The sequence below is a fragment of the Anarrhichthys ocellatus genome, unplaced genomic scaffold (assembly GCF_004355925.1).
Source record: "Anarrhichthys ocellatus isolate YVR2014 unplaced genomic scaffold, GSC_Weel_1.0 scaffold14, whole genome shotgun sequence".
Taxonomy (NCBI): Eukaryota; Metazoa; Chordata; class Actinopteri; order Perciformes; family Anarhichadidae; genus Anarrhichthys; species Anarrhichthys ocellatus.
The window spans coordinates 634,721-662,364 of NW_022280044.1; the positions used below are offsets into that span (position 1 = coordinate 634,721).

Below are 27,644 nucleotides of genomic sequence, written 5' to 3' on the forward strand. Positions count from 1 at the left end.
GCATTTTAATGTTAATGTAGTTGTTTAAATGTGGCCTAACTACTTAAAATAATATAGCCTTTTAAAAGGCTATATTATTTTAGGTATGGAACCTGCAAAGTTTAGTAAAAAAAGATAAGATGATCTGCAAGAGGAAAATCACAGCAGCAAAAGACACAGGCCAAAAGGTAAGAAAAAAATATACTTATATTTATTTGAATGTAATAAAATATTGAGGAAATGAAAAAGATGGCATTTAAAATGTAATTACTAAAAATGTATAGGGTTCCTTTTTTCTGTCTCAGTTTTTATTTATTCTTTAAATCTATTTTTTTGCACTCCAGTAACTATAATGCTATCTCAAAATGTTGTAAATTTCATAAATCATGTTTTTATTGTGCACTTAAGGTGTACTCAATCAAACTATTTTAAGAATGGTGTTTATTTGATATTGCAAATTAACTTAATGTACGTAGTTACTTTCCACCCATGTAAACCATTACATTTCACAATTATAGTGTACCCTTTAAATTTAACCTAACCTTTTTTTTTTTTTTTTGACGACACACCTGATGGCGGAAGTCCTGTGGCCTACAAAATGACGATTTCCGCTTTCAGTTTAAGATGATGGACAAGCGAGTCATACGCAGTGTAACCGGCGGGCACTGAGACCACGCGGAACGTGCTGTGCTGTCAGTTAGCCGTTGATGCTCCTCGTTCACACCGGATAGACACCAGCTGAGATCCTACGTCTGTGTGGACAGACTGGAATATTAATTCATAACTCACCTTCTTTTCTCTCTTTAACTTATGTGTTCATGATGAGGTGAGGATGGCTAAGCGACCGGGGACTGACGACGGGATGTTGACTTCTTCGCCGACCATTCTCCGGGACTTCGCGTCCGATTCGAGCCCCGGAGACGTGGTGAACATGGACCGCAGCGACGGAGGAGCCGCGGAGGTCTCCCTGGAAGACATCCTGAAACTGTACAGCCAGCCGATCAACGAGGAGCAGGCCTGGGCCATGTGTTATCAGTGCTGTCGGACTTTAGCGCAGAAACGTCGGAGGAAAAGCTCCAAGTCTGCCGGCGGCTCAGCCGCCGTCGACTACCCGAAGAGGATCGAGGGACCCGGTGATGTGAGGATTGGGAGAGACGGGAACGTGAAGCTGCTCTTTGAGGACGACACAGGTAAACGAGCGGAGCATATCTTACAAAGAGGCCATGTTGTTGTGGCCGTCTGCTTCCAGCCATGTGGCGAATGTGTTTACAGGCGTTCGATGGTGGTCATTAAAAATACATCACAGATCACCGCATAGCTGCAGGGAATCAACGCGACAAAAGAAAGCGGTTTATCAATTATTAGCAGGCGGGGTCCATTCTCACGACATGCATCTAATATTGACATTATAAACATGGTTCCCTCACACGGGTGTGTTAACAGGTCTGGTCTACGTTCTCTGTTTTAAATTACGCTCCTGCAGCGGTCAGTTATCTCCAGTAAACAATGGACCATGTGATGGATTCAAACTGCAGAGCACCGGGGGCCCAGTCCAGAGCAAAGCCATATAGCGAGCATCACACAGAATGACTCATGTTGCTGCTAGGCACGTTGTTTGTGTTGTGACATTGAGGTAAAGGCACAGATTAGTGTGTTGGGGGAGATGCATGCACCTGGGTCATCAGTGATCAGCAGGTGGAGTCGCGAGGTGGGGAGGGGGTGGAGGGGGGGGAGGGGGGAGGAGGAGAGAGAGATGCATGCACCTGGGGGAGATTTTTAAACGCAATGGAAACACGTTTTAATTGAGTTTGTTATAAATAGTAAGGAGGAAGCTTGCAGGCACATGGGCTGTGTGTAGTAGATCCACTTTGACTATTTACCTCGGAGGTGAAACGATTAATAGATGAGTTGATCAGTCAATTGACAGAAAAAATAATTTGCAACAATTATGCTAAATAATCCTTCAAGCAAAAATGCCAAAATTTCAAACATACCAGCTTCTCAAATGCACATATTTACTACTTTTTCGTGATAGTAAGATGAATTTGGACTACAGACATTTTTATAGACCAAACTATTAATAGTTGAAGAACAAAATTAGTCCTAATGTACCTGACAGCGGGCTACCTGTCTGGCCTCATGGACATAAACAAACAAACTGAGCTTTAACAATTTTAGATTGTTCTCAAATTTGTGCCTGGTCTTTAGACTTTTAAATGGTTTGGCCCCTCCTCCACTCCGTGACTTTGTATATACTCGCTCAGCAACTTCTATTAGATCAGCAAGAATATCCTCTACACGAGACTGTACAATACCATTTCACCGCACTACTTTTGGTCAATCAGCCTTCTCTGTAAAAGCAACACACCAGTGGAACACCCTGCCTGAAGTTGTGAGGAGCTGCAGTTCGATTAGCACTTTTAAAGCCAACTTAAAACGTTTTTTAAAAGCTGCACAACACTGCACACACTGACCTCAATTCTTGTGGTCTTTTCTGACTTGATTTTATGGACAAACACTAATTTTTGATGTGCTATTTGTGTGTGGCGTTGTATTGGGTGTCTTGTATGTTTTTATGGTATATCTCTGTATTATGTATTTTCCTTTTACTGTGTTATTGTCTTGTCCTTGTTTGACCTGCCAAGGGACTGCAGATGCAAATTAGCTTAAGCGACAATCTGGTACAGTGCATCGAATGGAGACATTTATGTTTAAACTGTACATGATACCTTTAAATAAATTAAATAAATAAATAAAACAGGCACATTATATCAAATAATTCTTGACCGAATCACTTGAACCCTGGTGTCTTTTAATATAGTAAAGCTTAGATTCACACTTGAGGATTCAAGCTGAATGCAGTCAACTACTGGAACAACTCAAAGACCATGCTGGTTACAAATTCAAAGGTGCTTCCTGCAAGGCCTCTTCCAGTACACCAGTTCAGGTGTGTCGAGAGACTTACTGAGCGTCTCAAATACTTTTAACTGCGTTCCATTAATATGCGAGAGGGAGAGCTGGGTGTGGAGGAGGTGTGGCCGTCAGCTCAGCATAGCCTCAAGCACCGAGGTCATATCCCGTCTCTCCTGGGAACTTATTAGCCACCTTTTCTCCTTATTTTCCCCTCCCCTGTTTACACCCCTCTCTCGCTCGCTCACCCTTCAGTCCAGCTCTCCCTTATCTCAGCATATTGAACCAACCGGTGATGTTTGCTGTGTGTGGGAATTTAACTCTCGGTATAAACCGATTCAGCCGGTTCTTTCGAAAGTCTTGACGGTGCTAAAAATAGAATAAACGTGATTATTAATGCACAGACTTTTATCAGTCTGACTGCAGATGATTTTGGAGAGTTTCTTTGCTGCTCCTCTGGCTAGTGGCTGAGGTATTTTGGGACAGCTCGGCCCTGATTCTTATTTGGCCTGGTGATGAGAAAGACGTGAGGCCTATTACGCTTTCAGAAGCTCTGCGTACCGTTTCCGAGGTCGCTACCCCAGCAAAAAAAAACAAACAACCTTTGCTAATGCAATCCACTTGGGCCTGTGCATGAGTCGGTGTCAAGATGGCGTTATTTGGCCAGCACCCAGACCACCAACACTGAGGCCTTCACGTCCCTCTTCCTATCTTATTGCTTGTATTAAGATGTCGTCTAGCGCTACGCACCACAGGAAGTGTGTATCTCAGTAATGCATAGCAAACAGAATCGGACTAATAAGCAACACGGAGTCCCAGTCAAGTGTTTATTTTTGGCTCAATTGATGCAAGGTATACGCTGCTCCTGCTGCAGTCGGATCGATTCACGGAGCACGGGGAAGAATACATTCACTGCCACTCCACGTTGCCAAGAGAAGGGCCCGAATGAAGCCTGAAGGCTGCATCCAAATGAGAGACGCTCAAAGAGTTCCAGTGATTCATACCAGTAAAGAGAATTTTTTTGTTGTTGATTAGTTGCATGCGGTATTTTAACTGGAATTCATACAGTTGATGTGGTTATTTATATCATTGAAATGGTTTGAATATGATTTAACATCTTGTCTGTATTTTTTTTAATTGGATTAGAGGTGGAGCAAGAAAAATCTTGTTTAAAGATTCAATCTAGTTGTTACGTTTTTCATCCCCCCCCCCGTCTGTATTCCACCCTCTTTTGAAGCCCCTTTTTTCAGCAGCACAGAGGTTGATATTTCACTGAATGGGATAGTCTGGGTGACGCGGCACACTGCTCCAAATATGCCTCACGGTGACTTAATCGCTCTAGGAGAGACGAGGGCCCTTGCCAAGCCATCTCTCCTTGACTGGGACGAACACAGGACCTAGTGTTTCTCAAATGAGCGTTGGTGGATGGCGGTTTATTTATTTTTCCTCGTGTCTTTTGGCTGCAATTCATAGTGACCTACGCAGAACTGAGCTGAGAAACGTGTATTTTCCTTGAATGCCTCCTTAAGCGCTGTATTGAAATACAATGTCATCGTATGCCGCCACAGCAGTCAGAGTAGTGCTATTCAATTGGAAATTACTCAATCACTGCCTCAATTGATGGAATTTAAACTGAAATGGTACTTATATTAGCATTCAGAGAGATGATGCATTTGACCAAAGTGTCTCATTTATATGCAATGGCCTAATTTTACAGTCCAGACAGGTGTCAAAGTCTACACATCTATCTCCCTATTTGTACTTTCACCCCAGACGTTACTCTCACCGGCAGTTAACCTGTGTTCCAATCACTGTTCGCCAGTGATTAGCTGTAAAGTGTATAGAATTATGCAGTATAGGAAACAGACTTATTGTGTGTACTTTTGAGCTCTTAAGATCTAGCTAGAGATACAAGTGTGTTGGAAAAGCCAGTTACGGAACAAGAGATGAGATTGTCAAAGCTTTTGTTTTCTCTTTTGTCCAATAAGTGAAAGAGAAACTTCAGGTTTTTCCCGTCCATTTAGGTTCCCGTGATTTGTTGTATTGTTTAGAAAATGCTTATAGTGTACGTGAAGGGTCACGATCGAGGTTCTTAATATTGACTTTCCATTTTGAGCGAGGTTTTCATGGAAATGAAGAGAGGGCAGCGTCTTTCTCCAGAGTATGAGGGAACAGCCGTATCTCCATAACCAGCCCCCGTTGGCAGGTTTTGACAGTTTGCCTCAGGCAGTGTGCAGTGACTGCAGAGAAAACATAATCATTTATTCACTCGGCAGTTTTACAGTCGGCGCTGTCGAGGAATCACATTTTGCAGCTCCCCCTACATTCAGTTTCCTCTCCACTCTCAAGTTGAATATTTTATGTCCTGTAACACTGTGTGAGGTGTGTTTTCTGTCTTTTTAGATGTCATACATAATTACACAGAACATGTACACGAATAATTCAGAGGGTGTGTTGGGACAATGACTAAGTATCGTAGTGTTTACGAGTGTAATAACTCTCTCAATGTTCTGTCATTACAGATAAATACCAACCGGCTGCAACGTCGTTAGAGGTGAGTTTCACATCAGTCTCCTTAATCACTCCAAGTTCAGTTTCAGAGAATTCGTCTTCCTTTTCAATATGTGCTGTTAGAGCAGTTGGTCACTATTTATTACTCTCAAGATTAAAATATGCAGCTTTCAAATTCAGTTAATCAGATTTCTTTTCGCTCCACAGCTGTCATGCGTCATTTAAATGTGACAAAATGATTTCAGAAACTATTTTTCATAGCTTGCCCACCACTGAATCTACTAGTGAGCAATTGCACCACAAGCAGGCTGGTGTGGCCGCTGTGTTGCAACATTGTTGACGGTGGCCTTGAGAAAAACATCTGTGAGGAGCCAATGCAAAAATACATATACATGAACATTAACTGATTATCAACGCTGGAGAAGAGTGGTGGTATTTTCTTGTGAGTAGGATATTTCCGTCTTTAGGAAGTGGTAGAAATCGTCTTATGTCAGTCAAAGCGTAGATATGACACTGCGCATCAGCAACATGAAAAGTAATTGTTACCTGTCCAAATGTACCAACATGCAAGCATTACACCCTTCCAAGTGTTGGCGATGCACTAAACAATAGAGAGTGGGAGTGAGCTCTGTGCAAATAGTCCTCTCTACTTTGTCCAGTACTCGTAGTGTCTTTGCTGCACTCTGATGCAGAAGAGCACGACTTCTTCTCCTTTTGTTCATTAAATGCATTACTTTCTATACTATCATACACTCATCACCAATACCACGTGAAGAGGTGTCCAGTGTCTGTTTGGCTGAGCAAGGTACACTGTATAATGCTGGGAGAAGTCTCTCTGAAATCTTAATTATGTGTACATGGAGGACTCTCTGTGCACTTAGTCTATCAAGTCTGCGCATCTTTCATGTTTGTCTTGCAGTTCATGTGATCACAGGCATGCACAGTATGTGTGTGTCTGTGTCTGTGTGTGTTTTTGCATGGCTGAGTTTGAAGTAGAATTCCTCCACCTCAGCTGACAGTCCCTGCCCTCTCCTCCTCCTCCTCCTCCTCTGCTAGTTTATACTGAGTTCCTCCTTGCATTATTGTCTTTGTTTATTACTATGTTACAAAGAATGAACAGGGTGTTTTTACCTTGTTGGTTTGTTAAAAATGTGTAACACCTTGCACAACGGCTATTTGTGCATCAGCATGACTATCCCACAGAATCAACCATGAGGCCAAACTTTGAGGACGCACCTTGTTTTGAAAAAAATCTGTTTATTATTTTTTTTGTCTCATTGATTGATGGCTTAACCAAAGAGATAATCATCAACCTTGCAAGATGCAGTCACAAAACATTACAGGTGATAAGATCAAAATGAAGACCGAGTTTGAAGATGGCAGTGTTCCGAGCAAAGACAGCGTCTATGTGGGTCTGCAAAAAAGTTCTTTAGCGTGAGTGAAGAAGACTTGAAGCTCGCAATTTATCACAACTGCAAGTCCACAATAAGCCGAGGAGGAACAACCGTAAACACATTTGGAACTTACTTAATCAGACACTTATTATATTGTAACTCATTCCCATCCCACATTTAGTCGATGTTTTCACAGCAATGTGAAATGGATACAAATAGATGGACATTGCAATCAGTGCTTAGTATACTTTATCGTTGCTAAACATGTGAGCATTATTGTTGTGAAGGTGTTGGCATGAATGTAATTTAATGTTCCGAGCATTAACTGGAACTATAAATTCACTTCGGTGCTTATCCTTGACCTGATTTATAGTCGGATCATTCTGGAAAATGAATATAGTGAACAAAGAGACTCACACAAACACAGTGTTACCCTTTTTAGTGATGATACGCTTTGGTCACATTTGGACCAAAGCCCATCGTCCCTCATGTCTTAGCGTTGTTTGTTTTTTGTCTCTTGTGTAAGTGAGTCAGCCCATCAGTAAGTGCCAGTTGCTCATACCGTTCTCTGCTTCTGGACACTTGTGGAGCGAACCACTATCTTATGTTGAGTTTACCCACTTTCCCTCACTTGCACCACAGAGCCTGTGTTAAGATAATCATCAATAATGTCAAGTAAAGTACCCTTCTGTCACTTGAGTTAAAACTGTTTTTTTCTGTTGTCATCTGCATGGCTAGTAGTAACTATTTCTTAAAAGAAAATCATTTGTGTGAGACTTGCACCTTAAGTTGTCGCCTTCACGACAAGCTCAACCCAGTTTGTCCTCTGTTGAAGATTAGTTGTAGTATCCCATTACAGGTTCTCCAGTCTGCCAGGTCTGCTCGGTTCCCTGTAGCTCAACTTTGGGCCGAGATAATTAGTTTGCCATTTTCATGCACGAAGTAAAGCCTTGGATTTTGAAATGGATCCCAGTAGTTTCCGTCTTCAGTTGTGAGTAATCTGAAGATTTATTTTCTCATTCTCCAAATAATATGGACCCACCATAAACCCGAGATTGAGCCGTTGTTCACTCACAGCCCTGTTTTTTTTTCTTGTGTTAAATTCCAGATCCAAACTGCATCCTCTTTCCACATGGTTGGATTTGACTGTTTGGCTCAGATTCTGCAGAGCGGTGCATATTTTTTGCATGTGAACAGTCCTGGGATCCACGCTGCAGCTGGTTGAACAGGGGCTGCAAGTGTCTGCATGTGAAGCTTCTGTGTTTAGTGGGTCTCTCGCCCTCCTTATACCAGTCACTGCAGGCAATGAGCTCCGTCTCTACAAACACTGTTTCTTACTCTTGTCAGCTCTGACGTGATGCTGCACACTTCAAGGGGAAGAGACGTCGTTTTATTCATGATTTTTAATGATGGCTGTCGATTTTTAGTGAACATTCTTTGGACAGTTTGTGTAAATTCTTATAAATAAGTACAGGTCTTTGACAGCAAACAAGTGCGTATTCTTTTGGTCGGTTGTCTGTGACTCTTAAGTGCAGTGATTGGCACCCAGTTTGATCCCTCTATGCCGGATATTTACCAGTGACCTAATTGTTATATCCTGCTTTTATCAAAATCAATCAATTGATTTGTTGTGACAGCTTCCCTTAAAAGCACCCGTGCAGCTCACATTGTAGCCCCCTAGGGTTATATTTCTGCCTATACAGGGATATTCACAGCAAGCACAACACCACAGGAATGCCAATTATTGAGTAGTCAGGGTGTTCTATTTATATCTAACAAAGAAGAAATCTATAAATCATTTTCTTCTGGTCCAGTCGGGCCCTGAGAAAGGAATTGAATTTCCACTTCAGTCGGTCAAGTTTACAAAGTTATCAGATCTTTTATCACAGATATTTTTACAGTAGTTGCTAGAATGTCCTGTGTGTTTTTTGTGTGAAGAGACAGTTTTTGTTGCGTTTTAGAGCCAATGTGGGGAGTCTGAAAACGTTTTAGGTGAAACGGTTAGCTTTTGCAGCTGATGAATATTGGTTGTAGATAAATAGGCTAGACCATGTAATGCTCAGGCGATGTAACCTCTTTTACATGGATATGCCCCTTCTGTTTAAAATATTTTAAACTAAATGTACCTGCATCTCCCGTATCAGCTTTTATTCCACCACGATAGCTTGAAGTGATGACGCATAATGTCGGTAATGGCTGTTTGACCCAGAGGGACTCTTTCACAATCCTCTTCTGTAATTTCCAGCTGACTTCACATACGAGTTCAAACTGGACAGCTTTTTAAGAAGGGGATATAAAAGAGCGAGCCGTGTTCTGTCCCACAATGAATCGCGACGCTTCAGACTGGAGGAGGCCGAGCATCCCCTCTTGCAGTGGAAGATCTCTAGATTTAGCTCTGCTTATGTAACCGTCTGTGTTGTGATGGCTTTGCCAGCGCTGAAGGCTGCTTAGCTGACTGTTTTGTGAACTCGGATGGTCACAGTGTTGCTTTGGGCTGCAAAGTCAAGAATAACTCAAATAATTATGTCAGTCCTGTTGCTGACGTCTGCAAGAATATAGACTTTTGCTTTCAAATGAATAGTGTTTAAAAAAAGGGTTAAATCTGAAGTCGTAAATCTGAAGTCTGATGAATGTCAGTTCATCAGCTCTATTAGATGTGAACATATTTATAGACATAAATATGACAACTGATATGAATTGACAATTCATTAATGGAAAACTATGAGTAGTTGTATATTTCTATAAAAGACACGGCGGCACATTCGCCGGACTTTTTCCTTTCTCCCACGTTTGTGTTAAAGAGTGCCATTAACGTTCACACAAACGGCTCTTTCTTTGCCCATCTGCGTAGTGGTTGACTCACTGATGCTCTCCCCATCATGGTTCCTCTTGTTTATACAACCAAGGATATGCATATGGCTATTTTTCGACCTAGTCTTGTTTTTTAGGATTTTTTCCTTTCACTTTGCCCCATACGAATTAAAATGGCAGTTTATCAAAGCTATACTTCATTTACTTCATCCAACCAGGGGTAATCACATAGAGAATTAATTGCTTTTCCAAGCAAATACTGGTCAAGAAAGGAGCGCACACAATAAATAGTTTGAGTTTTAGCTTCTCCAGAGACGGCATTTCTACTCCTGAGTGCCCAAACTATCCGGTCTGAGCTTTTGGGCCCAAAAGACCAGTGTTTGCAATGTTGAGTGTACAGCTTGACCCATTTTTAAGTAGGAAAAACTGCTTCATTTTGTTGAGTGGGTACAAATAATTAGGTCATGTTTTGGAGAAAAAAGGTCCACTTCATGAGGATTTTCTATCCGTGTTAATTTGTATGATTTGTTTCGATCATTTGAAATCTTAGTTGTTTATCGTTTATTAGTTATTTTCTACTAGTTATACTTATTGGGAGCGAGGTCTAGAAATGAAGATTTGATATGAAACGAAGGAGACAAAGGTTATTCATGAGGAATATAAATTCTCTTCCTATTTGCCATTGATTCTCAAGATGATGCTTCTGACACTGGTCTTCATGTGAGAAGGAGATTCTGAAGTATAAAACAACTCATTGTTTGGAAAACATAGGCCTGAAGAACCTCATTGGATGTCATGCAAGACCATAGCAGGATTATTTGTTTGTGGAGCGAGACTCATCCCGCTACATTTCCTGAGAAGCATTTGAAAACGTAGGCGATCTCCTGTGTTACCTGTGGTCGGTCAAGGCCACAGCAACAGCTGCTCAGGGTTTCATCCACCCTGACAGGCCTCCACCTGTCCCGGGTGAAGCCTGGTTTCAATTAGTGGTTTGCCACCAAACATTTCTGCCCGTGACTGAAACCCAGCAGTGGATTTTCTGGCCGTCTTTCCTAACTGTTTATCGCATACTTGTTTCCCCTCCGTCCTCCTTTCTCCTCTGCTTTGGCTCCTCGCCTCATTCATTCCTCTCCTTGCCTCATTCATTCCTCTGAGTCACAAGTCCTCCAGTGAGATTGTGAGCTGCATTTATAAAATTAATGTAATGTTTCCTCTTTCCTGGATGCTGGCTATCGATTTTACTTCAAGATGCCTCTTCCCCGTTCCGTCGGACATGACTCATAGAGGACTTGATGCCATTCTTTAATATTAAATCATGAAGCTGTTGCAACACTGCCACTGACAGGGTGGAGTTATCCAGCCTCGTCTTTTTTTCCCTACCCATTCATATATTGACTTAACTGTGTGTTTGCCAGATTGAGTCCAAGTTGTCATTATTTATGTTCAGGCGCGTCAGAACCAGATGAATGTACCGAGTGCTTTTGGTTAATTATGTGAAACCGTGAGCCTTTCTGTGCTAGCCACTGTTAAACCACAGGCAGTTAATTATTACAAGCAGTTTTGTGTCGGCATGGAAATTGGATTCAAATTAAATCCACCCAAGCCTCGACAGTATAACAAATGTTCCTCAACTAGAAATCTAGTGTAACGCAGCTGCTAAAATGACACATGGATACAGGAGGATTTTCCTCATTTCAGTATTGATGTTGGTTTACTATACATGCTCCAATGTAGTTCTTTACGTCCCTGTGGCCCATGAATGACATCCTGGTGCTGTCTGTCACTCCAGCAGTCCCTGGCATGTCCGCCCACTACAGCGCGTGTTGTCGTACGGATGGATTATAAGGTTACATAATGAGACACTAAGGAATAGGATATTTATTTTAGCCCTGGAACAGGATTATCAGCCGCACACAGAGATGGTTGATAAGTGATAACAGTAAAAGAATGGGATTGATAGTTTAGTGTTGGTAAATTCAGAATAGAGGTTATTTTTATTCATAGTTGGACGATGAACAGTGTGCTGAGTTAAACCGAGCCACAGAGAAGAATAACAATCCCATTGCTGTCAGGTGATATAGAGCAACGACAGAGAGACTTAAAATGATTATGACATGTTATGTGCAATTCTAAGTGGATACCAACTTCATTTTGAATGGTATATCCCCATATTTTCACTGTTAAAAAAAACAATATAAGGTGTTGAGAAAAATAGCGCATCTCAGAAAGATCAATGTCAAAAAACAATCTATAGGAAAATATCGATGTGTGTAAGCTCAAACTCGAGGGCGTCACTTGAGCTTGACTTGCTGTGTTGGTAATGTAATGATTTTCCGCCTGTGTTGCTGCCGTCGATTATCCCAAACATGCTCATTCAACACACCCTCCCCTTCTGTGCGCTACACTCCCAGACACCACAGCCAGGTGCTGTGCTCTGGCCCGAGCCAAGGCGGCCATGCCCGACTACACCAGCTTCACCCACATCCACGCTCTGTTGAAAAAGGGAGGTGTCCAAATAAAACAATGTTGCTCCATTCCTTTCTGGTTATAAACACAGTACAGTAATGACTCACAGTAGGCAGTGCATTTAGCTCATTGTTTTATCACTTCAACAGAGCAAACTCTAAATAGCTTTGAGGTGTTGCGTGTGCGCAAACGAATAAATTGCAGCAGGGGGTTCCTGTCTACATCCAAAATTTTGTGCAAACCATGTATCCACAGCAGTTTGGCACTGACACAACTCCCTTGTTGAATGTTATAGAGAACAATGAAGGGAACTCTATATAATACACCACTAGAAAGTAGGAAAAGGGACGTAGGCTACAGCATATTTTCTTGCAGACAGAGTGCATTGTGGAGCTCTAGTGCTTAAAATATAAGTGCTGGATTAAGTAAAAGTGTCAATTTAAAGACGTTGTATTTAACATTCTGAAAATAAATAGAGCAGCAAACCACTATTTGCTATGAAAAGATATATAGTGAAGTAATGTCAACTTGAGTGTGTCAGTCAACGTTTACGTGATTTACAGAACTTCCTTTGGAGTCCCTCCTCAGTGAGCCACTGTCCTGTGACAAATATTTAGCTCCTCTTGCTTCCAAATACTCGTTGAACTGAGAGCAATGGTTTGATTAAGTTGTCAGGAGTGGACGTTGCACGGCAGGGCCAGCTCGTCATGCTGCAGTGAAAGAAGAACTTTGTTTCGTCTCAGCGCGGTGGTTGTTGGAGACATTTTGGAACAAACTGCAAAATAAAAAAGATGGGTCATACCCTGCTTGTTAATGAAGTGAAGCGGTGAGGAAATGAAATCATCCCCAGATTATGGTAATAATCACGCTCTGTGGTCTCGTTTCACATCTGGTTTATGGACATGAACTGTCTTCTTGTCTGTTCAGGTGAACTGAGTTTTTTGTAGATGTTTGTCTAACTAAGTCAGGGGTGATAAGAAATTGGGTCTGTCCATGAGGATCTTCCTGTGTGCCTTTGATCAAAGAGCAGCAGGGGCAACATAACATTGTAATTAATATAATAATAACCATCATAGTATGATAATAAACTTTATTTGTATATCGCCTTTTTATAAAATGAACATTAAACGGTGTAGTCTGTCAGCTGGAAAGAACACAATGTCGGCACTCGTAACCGCAAGTAAACTAAAGGTGGATAGGAAAAAAGTAATTCAATAACCCTTGCTTAATTAGAAAAGACCCTCAGCTTCCCTTCTTAATTGTCAAGCTAAAGAACAGTTAATGTTCAATTTCTAGTTATTCTTTTTGTCTTTAATATCTAGGTTAAGAGTAAATGATGTGCTAATTATGAAAGACGGTGGATGTCAATCTTTATTATAATTGACCCAATCCTGCACCGTTGTTTTGTTTTTCTGTAAAAACTCAGTTGAAAGGAACCCTTTTATAAGTCTGTAAAATAGCTGTATTTTCCAGTACACCATAATAATGTACACCATTCTATTTGTCCATTGTCCCACAGGTCATTGACTCATTGGGTGTCATGATTTACAAAGCTCTAGACTACGGCCTCAAAGAAAATGAGGAGCGTGAACTCAGCCCGCCGCTGGAGCGCCTGATCGACATGATGACCAACGCCGAAAAAAACCAGAGTGACCCCTGCCCTGATGAGGGCTACGAAGCCACAGAGGAGGAGGATGAGTGTGAGGAGGAAGGAGAGGAGGAGGAGGAGGAGGAAGAAGAGGAGGAAGAAGAAGAAGAAGAGGAGCCCGTCTCCGCCGCCACCACCACCAGCTCCGTCAGCAGCATTCGCAGCTATCGAGACCTCATGACGGTAGGTTGCTGGGTTGCAGAACATTTCATGAAAGTCATATAAGGTGTATTAAATATACAGATTCCTCTTTTCCTTTTATACCGTTTTCACATCGGATCTGTTAACGGAGCAGTGCATACACATCACTCAAATTCCCCTGATGGGGTCCGTCATGCTGCAAATTCCCCAAGTAGCCTGTGAATATGCGACTGGTAATTATAGCTGTGTAAACATGCTGGTATTTGGGGAATAGGCTTAGAAACTTTCACAGTCCGTTCTTCCATATAATGAACCCGGTGTATAACACAACCGTTACGTCTGTCTGCTGCCAGTCTTGCCTTGCCTGACTCCTAATTCCTCCAACAATCATTCTCTTAAACTGTAAACTGCAGTATGGTGGTATGGCTGGAGTAGACCACTGCACATTCCTGACTGACCTCCTTCCTTCACTTGTACTCTGCTGCTCTGTCTGAGGAAGGTTGGGTCGATGAGGGTTCAGCAAGATGTGAAGTTGACGAAGGATGACAGGACTTGCTAGAGAAGCATCTCACTAAGACGGGAATAGTTAGATGCTGAATGGGTTTTACTCATTGCCATAGTGAGCTGAGGAGGGGCTCGTCAATAAAATACCCAAACTCTGACATTGGCACAGACTGTTGTAATGTGTGGTTAAGCTACAGTTTATTTTTCAATAGATAAGTTTGGCTTGATACAGAATTTTGTTTTAGCCTAAACTGTGAAAACCACCGATGCAGCTGTATTTTAAGCATGTTCGTAAAGACTCTCACTGCTCAGGTGTCATTTGCCCTTCAATGGATAAGGAAGAAGACGTTGTGCTGAGTCAGACATTCCTGTGGCGAGCCAAGCCCTGCGTGACAATTTCAGAAAATGTCACTCGTCTGGTTTCTCCCTTTTGTGTCACGGGAGATAATTCAACGGCTCTACCATTGCTCTGTCGAATGGCCTGTATCATCTTTACAATCGCTGTCGAATGCCATGAGGGTCAGATCTTTAGATGGTGCCCAGGTGATACTAGTCGGGCAATGTAGCTCAAACGGGTTCGGACTGTACATGTTTGTAGCCACGCCAAACAACAACGTTGGTCCAGATAGACATATTCCAAGAATTGTCCGATGGATTCCTTCACTGCGACGGCCCCAGTGATGCTGGTGGTCCCCTACTGTTTTCTCTAGCACCACTTTGAGCCACACATGTTTGTGTTTTTGTGATGGATCAGCATTACATTTTCTACAGACATTAATATTCCCCCTCAGGATGAATTTTAATAACTTGTATTTTCCATTTCAACTCTCAATCTAGTGCAATCATCAGGCCAACATTTCAGTTTGATCAGTATGACCAATACCTGCAAAACTAATAACATTCCCATCAGACTCTGCTGTGCTTTGTGTTTAGTGCTAATTAGTTAGCATGCTTGCTCGCTAAACTAAGATGGTAAACTGTATACTTGCTTAACATGAGCATGTTGGCATGCTGACTTTAGCATTAGCACGTTAGCATTGAGCTTGATGCACCACTGAGACTGAGCTGCAGACTCTTAGTCTTGTTATTGCATCGTCTGAGTTTGGTGGAAAATTGAGTCAATGATTTCAACAGCTGGAAATCAAAAGCCTATAGTGTCTTCGTACATGGCCACCAAATTGTGTGCATATCCATAAACGTTTGCCTCAATAATTGTAATATTTGTGTCTGTGTACATGATTTCCTGACATGTATGTTGTTTCAAAATGTTGGTCACAAAAAGACTCACTTTGCATTAACTATATAAGAGATTTATGTATGCATCAGTTATGCAGGATACTAATGTATACATACATACATTATATTGGCCATTTTAAATTAATGATTTTTACATAAGTTTAAGTTAAATCCATTTTATTTATATAGCCCAATATCACAAACCTAATTAACCTCAATGGTACCACTGTATATAACTTAGTTCCTTCCCTTCTCTCCTCTACAGCTATGCGCTTCCCACCTGCCCAGCACATCCGGCGCCGCGAGTCATTACCAGGCTGTGTGTCGTGCTCTGTACGCCGAGACCAGGGAACTACACACCTTTCTGGAGAAGATCAAGAATGCCAAAGAGGTAAGAAACTGTCATGTGATCTGGTGCGGATAAGTCAGTCGAGCAGAAACGCAACCGATTCCATCTGCTCACGTTTTTTTTAACATAACACTTGCATATGAAGAAGTCACCTAAAACCCATTTCAGAAATGATGAGTAACGCCTACACTCGCTTCTATTAATTGCCACTCATCCAAAGATGGAAAATGTTGTCCATGAGTCATACTCAAAACATTGAACAGATAAGAGGACATGAGAAAGTACCATCCTTTTAGTTCATGGGGGGGGGGTTACCACTCTGCTGCTGTTGTCTGTGGATTTACTGCGTATAATTCAATTGGTTGACTTCGAACATGTGGGGTCTAATGATGGGGAAAAGAAAATAGAAGTGTCAATTACAGCATAACGGCTCCCAAAGTGGTAATGGACCAGAAGGGTTGAGACTATGACCTCCTTAGTATTAGAGTAATTGACTCTGAACACTGAGGGATTCCCTATAAAGCAGCTTAGAGACGACGTGTTTTAGACTATTTACCAACTGTTCATCAAGATGTGCTGGGGGAGCATTTGCCCTAATTCTTCTACACTTACGAGTACAACTTTGTGTTCCCTGATTGTGTTGAGATTTTGGAAAAGATGTAGCCACTTGACTTTTTACATCGCCCAGACCTCAGTGTCTACACACTCATGCAATATCTTCTGGCTCTGTTTTCTGCAGGAGGCATGAGTAATGCGAACAACCTCATGTAATATGTGGTTATAGAATCAAGTTTAACCTTGTTACCGCAATGTAAGGAGCTTACAGGAGGGGACCCCCCAGGCTATGGGGGCTGCTTTACTCTCCCCGTAGAACTGAATGTCACTGGATAGTTACTAATAAGTAACCGTACAGTATCACACGTGCTCACAAATTAGGAGGCTAGTCGGGGAGTCTTTATCTCACTGTTGTGGTTTTTCTCTCTTCTCTGGCCGTTTGTATCAGCTTCTACTTCTACGTCTGTTCTGTCCATCTAGAAATAAACCAAAAGCGTTGTTTGTTGTGAAAGGTGTCGGTGAGCTACAGGTTGTTGTCATGCTTTGAAAATGGTTTAAAAAGATTAGACTTGGTAAGAAGGAGTGTGTTTCAGCAGTGAACACAGGTGTGGATGAATAGTCGTGTTGACTTTTCTTTCTTTGATCTGAGAGTGATATTCTACCCTATATGTATCCAACAGCTTTTAATAAACCACAACCTAATTTAGCTTTCTTTATTTATTATAGAAGTAGAGTATTTGACTGTCTTTGACATGGGGTAATTAAAAGAGGCTGTATTTCTTTTGGTGGTGGAGCTACTAGAACAGCACCCTATCAATCAAATGTGGGCAGCTACTGTGTCCTCACTTGGTGCACAGTCATGCCTTCAGTGAAAAACAAATCAACTGAAAGAATAGTGTGACAGCAGAGTTAATTGTTTACAATATCTAGACTTGCCACAAGGAGAGTAATCCTTAACCTTACACAGTCACCCACAACTTTCAATAACTAGCTTGTGCAGTGAGGATTCAGCAGGCAGACATTAACAGCAGCCATTAGCGGACTATTGGTTTCTCTGGTACACTGTCAATATAGGATGAGACGGGTAACGACGTGCTTATGTGAAACATCAATCCACTAATTAATTAACCAGACTGCTTTGACAGTTTGTCGGTGACCTCAGCTTAATTTCCGTCAATACTATGAATGCAGTGGTACACCTTTTTGAATATGATGACATCAGAAAACATTTTCATGGATTTTCTCCCCCCTTTCTGCTTTTCCTTTTCTTGGCTAGAACCTTCGGAAAATGGAAGGCGGGACTCGGGAGGAACCTGTTGGAGACCTCGATGAGCTGCAAAATGCAGATTGGGTAAGAGTAATTTTTTTTCTGAGTCTGTCACCATGTGTTGGCAATCATATAACTTATGGACTGCAGTAATTATCATGTCGCATCTTTTTTTTTTTTTTTTTTTTTTTTTTTTTTTTTTTTTTGGTCCCCACCAGGCACGGTTCTGGGTGCAGGTGATGCGAGATCTACGAGATGGTGTTAAATTGAAGAAGGTTCAGGAGCGTCGGTATAACCCGTTACCCATTGAATACCAGCTCACCCCGTACGAAATGCTGATGGACGATATCCGCTCCCAACGCTACAAGCTGCGAAAAGTCACGGTAAGACAAAAGTATTTTTATTTAGCCCTTTTCTCTTTGTTTTGAATAAATTGAGACGTATGCGTTACAATGAGATGTTTTTTGTTTTACTCGTTTGTGTTAATAATGGTCACATTTCTTAATGTTCTTACGTGGCAATGGTATTTTCTCTCTGCAGCTTTATACAACCTCTTCAGTGCTAGTATATGATTGTCATTAAAATGAAACGATGTCGTTCCAGGTGAAGGGAGACATCCCACCGAGGTTAAAGAAGAGTGCTCATGACATCATTCTTGATTTCATCAGGTCGAGACCGCCTCTCAACCCTGTGAGTAGAACGCAACATGACGACAGTAATCGACACAGTTTTAGTGTCTACTATACTCAGTATACAATATTGATATGTGATGTATTTCTAGTATTCAGTTTGGCAACATTTAGAGTGACTCATGTGATAATTATTATCTATATTCAACCTGGTTATGCAATCAACATTTTATGTCGGTTGTTTGACTTGCACACTGGCATTCACAGTACATGACAGGGTGTGTCAAATTGGGGTACCCCAAGGGGTACCTTGGAGTACTAAAGGGGTACATGATATATTTGTTAAAGTTAATTAAAAAAATATTAGTCATGCATAATTCCTAAAGTAATATAGATAATGTGATAAACCATGTTTTATATTCAAGATTCCTATTATCAATGCAATTGTAAACTGCGGAAAACTCTGAAGTGCTGCAACAAAAGCTTTTTTTTTTTTTTTTAATTTTTTATTTATTTTTTATTTTTATTTTTTTTAAGAAAAGTGTTTTCTGCTGGTTTGGGGGGGGAAGAGATATTTCTAAGGGAATACATTATTTAATTTTGTTTTGAGAGCCACTGACTTAATGCAATTACAAATCATGCGTTCTTATGCCGAGTACTCACTTGGTGTGGTGGTTGTCCTGAAAGGTTGCAGCCCGTAAACTGAAACCCCACCCGGCACGTCCCCGGAGCCTCCACGAGCGACTGCTGGATGACATCAAATCTGAAAGGAAGCTCAGGCCGGTCTCACCCGACATGATCCGCAGAAACCGCCTAGGTAAGCCGCTAACAATTGCACACGTTGACATTCTAATGTCTACATGCATACATGCACAAATAACCATTAATAGGATTTGAATGTGCAAAATTCTGTTCAAACGAAACCTTTTTGTTTTAAAAACCTCTTGATTGTGTCTAATCAGTGAGCGAATGTCTGTTAACTTACTGCTTTACGAGCCAAACCCAACCACTCAGAACAAAAACCATTAACCAGGACTTGACCACATCCATCATGGTTACTCTAACAGCGCTCTTCTCACATTGATCTGTTCACTTAATCAGAAGTCGCAGTGTTTGAACAAGGATCACTTTGACTGCCGCTGTGAGCCTGGAGTTGTTTGCCTGACCTGAACTGCTGAAGGAACAGCTGTGGTTACTGACAATTGTGCTCTTGAGCTCACAAGTTCTTTGGTTTTAACTTAAAAATGTGGAACCTGTAAGTAATACTGCTCTTCGATGTTACTTTTCTAAAAGTAACCAGCGCATGGAGGTAGATAATCCTTTTGGTATGCGGCCGTCGTAATTGGATAATATGTTTCAACCATTTAAGGTTTTAATCAGATAAAAACAGCAAATATGTTGTCAGTCTGTACCGTACAGCGTTTCTATGCGGTTTACACAAGACACCTTTTGTAAGGGGATTTAGGAAGGTAATGTGTATCAGTGGTTGCATAATTATACATATGGGAGGCTAAACAGGGTGTTCCTAAACATAATACGGCTCTGTAATGTTAGATTTTCAGGCAATATGTGTGATAAACTTGGATTATTTATTGAATTAACCATCCATTTTAACTCTCTCGTGGATTTCTTTTTCTCCCATTTGCTCCCATTTCCTTAATTTCAAACATGGGCACATCTGTCAGTCATGCGACCTCTTAGCATGTCTTACAGCTTTGACTCATCAGGTAAAGTTTCACGTCACCTATTGTGTTCCTATAGTTGCACCTTGTGTTTCATTCCAGGCTAGCTAGGTTAGCTCCTGCTTCCCTTTTGATTTAAACGCACCCTCTTTTTGTTTTTTATTATTTCGTGCTTGTGTTGTACAAGTGTGTTTGTATGACGCACTACTGTCACCTGTACTGTACCTGGGGAAAAGATCGGTCAACACAGTGCAACTGAATCTCAGACTGGGGGAAATGGTCACCTTGGTCCTTGCTGGGAGGTAGAATATAAACATAGAGCTTCAGCGCAGGCATACTTTATTTTTAGTCATGTTATGAATGACGGCGTGTCTCGGATATAGTAGTTACTCGCAGGGGACCATCTGTGGTCGAGGTGATGAGGGCTAGCCATTGAGACAGAGCCAGCAGTGTGAGATTACAGATCATCACTCTGCCCCTGCAGCCAGTCTGCCCTGTTTGTCACCCTAATCCGATCTCACTGAGGAATATGACAAATTGCGTAAGGCTGGTGAAAAGTTGAACTGCAGATGACTGTCTGAATGTGTCACTACAGTGTTGCAGGAAGACCATAATCCAGATGGATGTATGGGAATAACCTTTTGCACTGTGGCTGCACTCATTGTCTTTCTCTGCTTCCCCTGGCACTTCCCCTTCACTTACCGCTCCCTCTGTGCTTTCCAGCTATGCACAACATATGTGTGGCGTAGCCCGCAACTACACAGCATCTCCTCAATTCACACCTGACGGCTGCTTGTTGCTGTCAAGTAGTCCTCCCTGTGGTATTAGGATGGTGTCAGGAATGAAAATATGAATATGTGTGGGTCCTGCTAATGGTTATATTCCATTGCAGGTGCAGGGAAAAGCATCAGCACTCCTCAGGACTTGTTCCGCGGCTCAGGTAAAGAAGAGTCAGTGGCGTGGTCTATGGGCCTTTGTAAAGAAATACATTTTCAGTTTGCTTCATTTAAATGAAATGATTGAGGAGAAAATCTAAGCATATGTTTGGGGCTCATCTTGGTCACCATGTGGCCTGTGTATACTGACTCTGTGGTATCATGAAGTAACGATACAAAGACGCAGGTGGCATGATGGCCAGCTGTTAAGATGGGGAGATGATTCATGAGAATTTATTGTTCACTTGTAATAAAAGTTCAATCGTATCTTTCACCCGCAGACACTCCTGATGCACCCAGGAAATTGGCTGTCAGCACCCAGCTTTTGGATAGTGGCCCCCTGCTGGGACCAAATCAAGGTGGAGCCCAGCCCCTTAGCCAGATGAAGAGGCTGCTTAAAGCGCCCGCACTGGCTGAGCTGGACAGCTCCGAATCTGACGTAAGATGTCTGACTCTTATTGCCTCTGCTCATAAGATGATCATCACATGCTTAATCGGGTTTCAATTAAGCATCTTGAAAAATGTTGATGATAGTATCTGTGTTTCCACAAGAACAAAGGCAAAACTTAAATGGACTTTCTTTTGCCATTCAAAGTAATTTAAAGGCATCAGTGTCTCGTGACTAAATGAGTGTAATCTTCTGGTTGACAGGAGGAGCCCACACAGAGCAGCTCCAGTATGTCCACATCTTTGACGGAGGACATGTCACCTGAGCCTGTCGTAGGTAAGAAGGGTAAGCGCTTACCTGGAACATATTGGAATATATTACATTCGGCTTTTTGATCAGTACAAACATGTAAATAAAGTTGTCTTTATAATTTACTTTTTTTTTTTTTTTTTTTTTTTGTCCCACGTGTCCAGTTCCTCCAAAGTTCTTGCCTGTGTCTGCGACCCCACAGCCGGACAAGCGTCGGTCTCCACAGAGGCGGCACTCAATCGAGAAGGAGGCCCCCACCAATGTCACCCCCTTTCTACCTCCATCCAGACAGAGCTCCAAGTCTTTGGTATGTCAACCGTGAACGCTATCTCTGTTGGATTATCCATTAAATCCCCTGGATGAATGAATGAACAAATGAATGAATACTCAAAAGTAGAAGACTTGCATGAGTGACAGATCTTACTAAACCAGTTGCAAATACACTCGTATAAGGTGGTTAATCTAAGATGGTCAATTATATTCTTTATTGGTATAACTAAGATTATTCTCTTATCAGTCAAACTAATAATAAAATATAACTAAATGAGAAGGAGAGTTTGCTAAAAGAGTAAAAAGTGCAGACATGCATGTTAATTGCAGAGTTTTTAGAACAACTCATATGGACGTTACAATTTGAATGAACTCTAAATCTACCAACGACACAAATTTACTCCGGTCCTATGACCGGTCATTCGTTTTCCATGAGGTCACTTGTTCTCTGAGTAACTCTACGCCGGTCGTATGATTCTAGTGAGGTTGATGGATATAATTGAAAACACAGGACAGGCTGCTGTATGAAGGGGATTTAGAAGAAATTGGTTCATTCTCACTACTTTCTAGTTAAAGTGCAGACCTCTGGCGCCAAACCAGAGGCCCTGGTTTCAACCATCATCAAATCAAAAGAAATGACAGATAAAACCCTGGAGGAGACGGCTCTTCTGGGGACAGTTGTCTCATTTTAACTTTATGCCTTTCATGTTAGTGATTACATCCTGGTCTCTAAAAATGAGAATAATTAAAGTTCTTTGTGACAGATGGAGGTAATCAAAAGCCACACGATTACAGTTTTCTAGTCACCAATTTAATGAATTAAAGAGTAATTTCCACAACCTGAAGCCATGTTTATTTACACTTTTTTTTTTTTTTTAATTCAAGCGCATGCTTTGCCTTTCACATAGGAGTTGGGTTTCTCTGGTAGATGTAAAACAGGAAGATCTTTGTTGCAGTTCCCCTCCCTCTCTGTTACTCATTTTATATCTCATTAAAATGTCTCACACCAAAGACTTACTTGCAGTCATTTCCTGTTTCATATAATGCTGCAGCTGATGGCGGATCCCAGTGCCAAGGTAACCTGGAAACCTTCTCTCTATCCATCACCATCAACACATTTTAGAATTTGTTTTCGGGTTGTGTGTTTGTCCCATTCTGGTGAACGAGATATCTCAGCAACGCCTGGAGGGAAATTCTTCAAATTTGGCAAAAACGTCCAGTTGGACTCGAGGGTGAAGTGATTTTTATTTTGGTGGTCACTGTAGCCTCGTGTCCCTCACCTTATCGTGAAAAGATGTAGGTCTGCACCATCAGACCTAGTCATCAGTTGTGATCCTGCAGTCATGAGTTATGAATGCTGCCATTGCATTGAACTCTTCTCCTATCCTCTAACAGATACATCATGTGTTGCATTGTATTAAGCATAGTTGCAGCATAGCTTGTTGGAATATAAGGTCCTACCTGTGTTATAGTCCTGTTCCCTCTTTCTGCTGGTCAGGTGGAAGCCGCCAGCGGTGCTCAGGGCACGGTATGTCACTGTTACTGCATATCTTTAAAGGCACATAACACTGTGTGGGTATTCCAATAGCCTTGTTTTAGATGAACGGCACCTTGTGTCATGACCGTTTGTGTGAATGGGAGTTCTGCGGCATACTTAAAACGCCTCGGGGAAGCTTAAAGAGAAACAATCAGTTAATGCTTTCAATGGAGTCTCACATTTTCTAATCTAAGCCAACTGAAGGAGAGTGAGAGTAAATAATTGGTGAATAACTTCCCTGAGCTTTAGCTTTGGATGCTCCGCTGTAGAGTTCAGACGTTCAATAGATGGATGAATATGTTGAATAGGCTCCCAGCTATGTCACAAATCTCCTGGCGACCGCAGCATGCACCGTGATGGAGGTCCACATGCAAAATTGGAAGTGTTGAAATGCTTATAAAACCGTCGTAAAGTAAACCTATGGTGCAAAAATGAAAATTCTCCACGTTGAGCTGGATGACTTTCTAATTTTAGAAGACTGATTTTGAATAGTTGAAGAAAGTAATTTGAGAGCAAAAAGCTGTGGACCACCAACATGACTGGCGTGTGACATCACCAGCATGCTCTTTATTGTCACAGTGTCATGTCAGTGGAAGCTTCATCTGTGGTTCACAGAGAACATAGAAGATCAGTGTTGTCACCATCTCATCGCATGCTTGGTGTTTTGGTTAAGTGGTGTGCAACGGGTGTCTCATTGGCAGCACATACCATTACTTCTCGCTGTTGCACCCTTTTCTAAATCTGCATATGTACGGTTAGTTTGCTGATTTGATTGTGTGCGTTTTTCTTCCAGGAGGAGTTCTGCTACCCAGTGGAGTGTCTGGCTCTGACGGTGGAGGAGGTGATGCACATCAGACAGGTTCTGGTCAAGGCAGAGCTGGAGAAGTTTCAGCAGTACAAAGAAATCTACACTGCCCTCAAGAAAGGAAAGGTAGACGCCACATGTAGGATTTACATTGTCGGAGTGATCATTTTCCTCAGTCATCATTTGCATACAACAGATTCCATGTACCGTCTTCAACTCGCCTCATACTTTCCTCTCTAGGTCTGCTTTTCATGTCGGACCAAGAGGTTCTCTCTCTTTACCTGGTCCTACACCTGCCAGTTCTGCAAAAGGTAAACTGAATCACTAACTACTCAACTTACAGGGGAACTCCAAGCATGTTTACACGCATTGGGGAGTGCTACTTACCTTGCACGGCTGCAGGTTTTTTGCGATGTCGTCGTGTGAACCATGGTATCAAAATCACACAAAAATGAATCTTGTTAGGCTTCAAGTAAAGCGTTTGGTCCGTGCTCTGGCCTGCCAGACACAATCGGCTTCCTGTGAGGAGCTACTGGCAGCTAGGGGCTTGGCTTAGGTTTGTGCAAGATGACACAGAGAGGCAACTGTTTAAGACAACAATGGCGGCTCCTAAAGAGGTTAGCATAGATGCTGCAATAGTTATATCTGAACTGGAGAGTATTTCTTCATTTAAAGAAGCTCAAAGGACGGCACGGCTTTTCTTGAGGAAAAATATGTTTTTGCGCTTCCTCCGACTGGCTTTGGTAAGAGTTTGATTGACAGATGGCTCTTCCAATCACCTGCCAAGTATTTTTTGGAAGTGCCTGCACTTTTCCAAACTGGTTCCAATGACGACTTCTCAGATGGTTTTGTGTCAACCATCCGGCGGGTCAGGACAGAGTACAACTGTACATGTGAAACCTTTTATGGCTCCTGAGGGAAGTTTGGAAATGAATACAATTTGGGGGATGTCGAGTTATAAAGAATTGAGGTTACCAGACCTCTTTAGCCTGCTTCTCATCTCTGCTTCAGGCATGTTTTAAGGAATGCTTCTGTTCATGTTCAACATAATAGCAATTTTTTGTCTTTGTCTCCAGGCCTGTGTGTTCCCAGTGCTCTAAAAAGGTAGGCGGCTGTTGATTTTAAATGAAACATACTTTAGAATTTCCTCCCCCTCCATAAACGTCATTAAAAACAACATTTTTTTAATCTATTTTTTTTTTACCTCAGATGCGGCTGCCATCCAAGCCCTACTCGACCCTGCCCATCTTTTCTTTGGGCCCCAGTACTGTGGCTAAAGAAGAGGCAAGTGGAGCGTCTGCCCCAGCTGTGCCAGAAAGGCACCCATTCGGGTCTGGATACAGCCGAAACAGCCTACGCAGAAGTGCTTACAAGTATGTTACGGTCGAACTCCCATGTCTTCTTATATACTGAGGAAATGTCATGCTTTGTCAGAGTAGCTATTATTTCTTTCTGTCCTTAGGTTGTCGAAGCAAAGCGGCAGCAGTACCAGCAAAGATGGACAGTCGCAGGATGAGCCTGAGCTGCCCAAGGAGCTTACTGAGAACTGGGTCACCATGGAGATCTGTGTAGACTGCAAAAAGTTCATCACGGAGATCATCACCTCCAGCAAGCGCAGCCTGTACACGGCCACCAAACGCGCCCGTCTCAATCGCAAAACCCAATCGTTCTACATGTCGTCGTCTAACTCGGTCAACTTCAGGCCTTCTGAGCGCACCATCAATGAGGTGTAGGAGGTGGGACTGCCCTTTGCACTTTTCTTCACGCCTCTCCTAGAGCTGAGTCGTTCAATGAGGGGAAAAAAACAAAAAAAACAACCTTCAATGAAGCAAGTCCATCCCCGCCCCAAAGTTTATGAAGGTTCTTATACCTTACCCTGTCTCAGGGAAAGTTGGCAGGCTATGATTGGTCATGACTGGTCAGGACTGTATGGTAGCTGCCAGATAACAAAGGAGAGCCATGTTTCTATAAATAAATCAGTGACATCAATTAATTGCTGATGTTGCAATTGTGATCCAGGTAAGAGAATGTATATTTGACATTAAAGTGGGATCCAGAAAGCCAGAAAGCCAAAAGCTGCAGTGATAATATGTAATCTTAGGCCCCTTCCTAACCGTGGCTTTGAATATAGTTTCCAGTTCCTGTTTACTTCTAGCACTCAGGATTAGCAACAGATTGTCTTTTGACAGAAATGCACTGTAGATCTTCCTGTCAGGTCTGTTGGGGTAAACCTCCACCACTCTCCTGCCCTCCTCTTTTATTCTTCCAGCAACAATGATGCCAAATGTAACATCATTCATTTTATAGCCAGTTTAATGTATATTTACTGTTTTCTCGTGTTGTAGGGACGACACGTTGGGGTGAGAATAGTCATATTATTTTTCTGGGGGGGGGGTTTAGCTAGTAGTTTTAATGTAAATTCAATTCTGTGCCTGGTGCCAAAATGTAATTGCTTTCTTCAAATGCCTTTTGTAGTTCTGGACCTATTGTACATATGTGTTATAAACTCACTGGGGGACATTTTTAGGGTAATCCAAGGTTTTGTTTCTTGCCCTTTCCATTAAGCTGGGCAACAGAAGCACAGAAATGTAGGGTTATGAATGTGTAAATGTTGTAAATCTTAATTGTTGCAAATTTAAATTTAATATAAAGTAGAACTATAATTTTACCATGTTAAGATTTCTGCCTCTGGAGTTTCTTCATTTGAAATTCTTCTCTGAAAACTTTATTATTGTGTTTGTGTCCATGTAATAAGATTTTATTTCTATTGTATAGTTTATAAAGTCCTCAGTGTTAAAGTACTCTCCTAGATCACAAATCGCACTTTTATTGGACCAATTTATTGTTCATATATATATTTTGTTTTTTTTGTGTAATTAATAATAATTAAAATCTTTGTTTTTCACCTCTTGGAGGGCGAGAGTCCATAGTGCCGTTTCCCAGAGTTCTTCATGAATGAAAATATGTGTGAATGGCTGAAGGTTGTTTGTGAGATGGACTAATGGGTAAAACAAAACACTATTTAATTGAATGTAGGCAAGTTTATAACTGTCATTGAATATGCTTTATGAACGTGTTATCCCTTTCAAGAAACTTTTACTCTCTCGCACACACACAGACATGCGCTCATATAGTATGTTTTGTGACGGTAGTTATCAAATTAACAAAGCCTAACCAGCCTGTTCAATAACGATGCCATGTTCAGTAAAACCATACATCTGACCAGTTTTATTTTAGACCTCTGTTAGGAATGTATGCATGCTGTACTGTGATCTGTTTGTTTTTATCAAAGAAATTATAATAAAACCATCATTCTTA

General features: G+C 41.6%; 1 protein-coding gene across 6 annotated transcripts; it reads left to right on the forward strand.

Annotated features, from left to right (window-relative positions):
* The first annotated feature begins 268 nt into the window (after window positions 1-268).
* Window positions 269-27,644, forward strand: spire1a (spire-type actin nucleation factor 1a). Of its 6 annotated transcripts, none has more exons than XM_031853868.1 (20): window positions 269-1,169; window positions 5,412-5,443; window positions 13,591-13,902; window positions 15,866-15,991; window positions 17,781-17,855; window positions 17,990-18,154; window positions 18,375-18,461; window positions 19,088-19,217; window positions 20,086-20,127; window positions 20,975-21,022; window positions 21,299-21,456; window positions 21,669-21,750; window positions 21,879-22,021; window positions 23,037-23,060; window positions 23,483-23,512; window positions 24,315-24,452; window positions 24,567-24,637; window positions 25,403-25,430; window positions 25,536-25,699; window positions 25,789-27,644. In XM_031853868.1, exons 1-20 carry the CDS (start codon window positions 812-814, stop codon window positions 26,057-26,059), a joined length of 2,484 nt encoding a protein of 827 aa, XP_031709728.1. In that variant the 5' UTR covers window positions 269-811; the 3' UTR covers window positions 26,060-27,644. The 6 variants fall into 6 exon arrangements, with proteins under 6 accessions (XP_031709728.1, XP_031709729.1, XP_031709731.1 ...); XM_031853869.1 differs by having other exon boundaries at window positions 21,669-21,741; XM_031853871.1 differs by lacking the exon at window positions 23,483-23,512.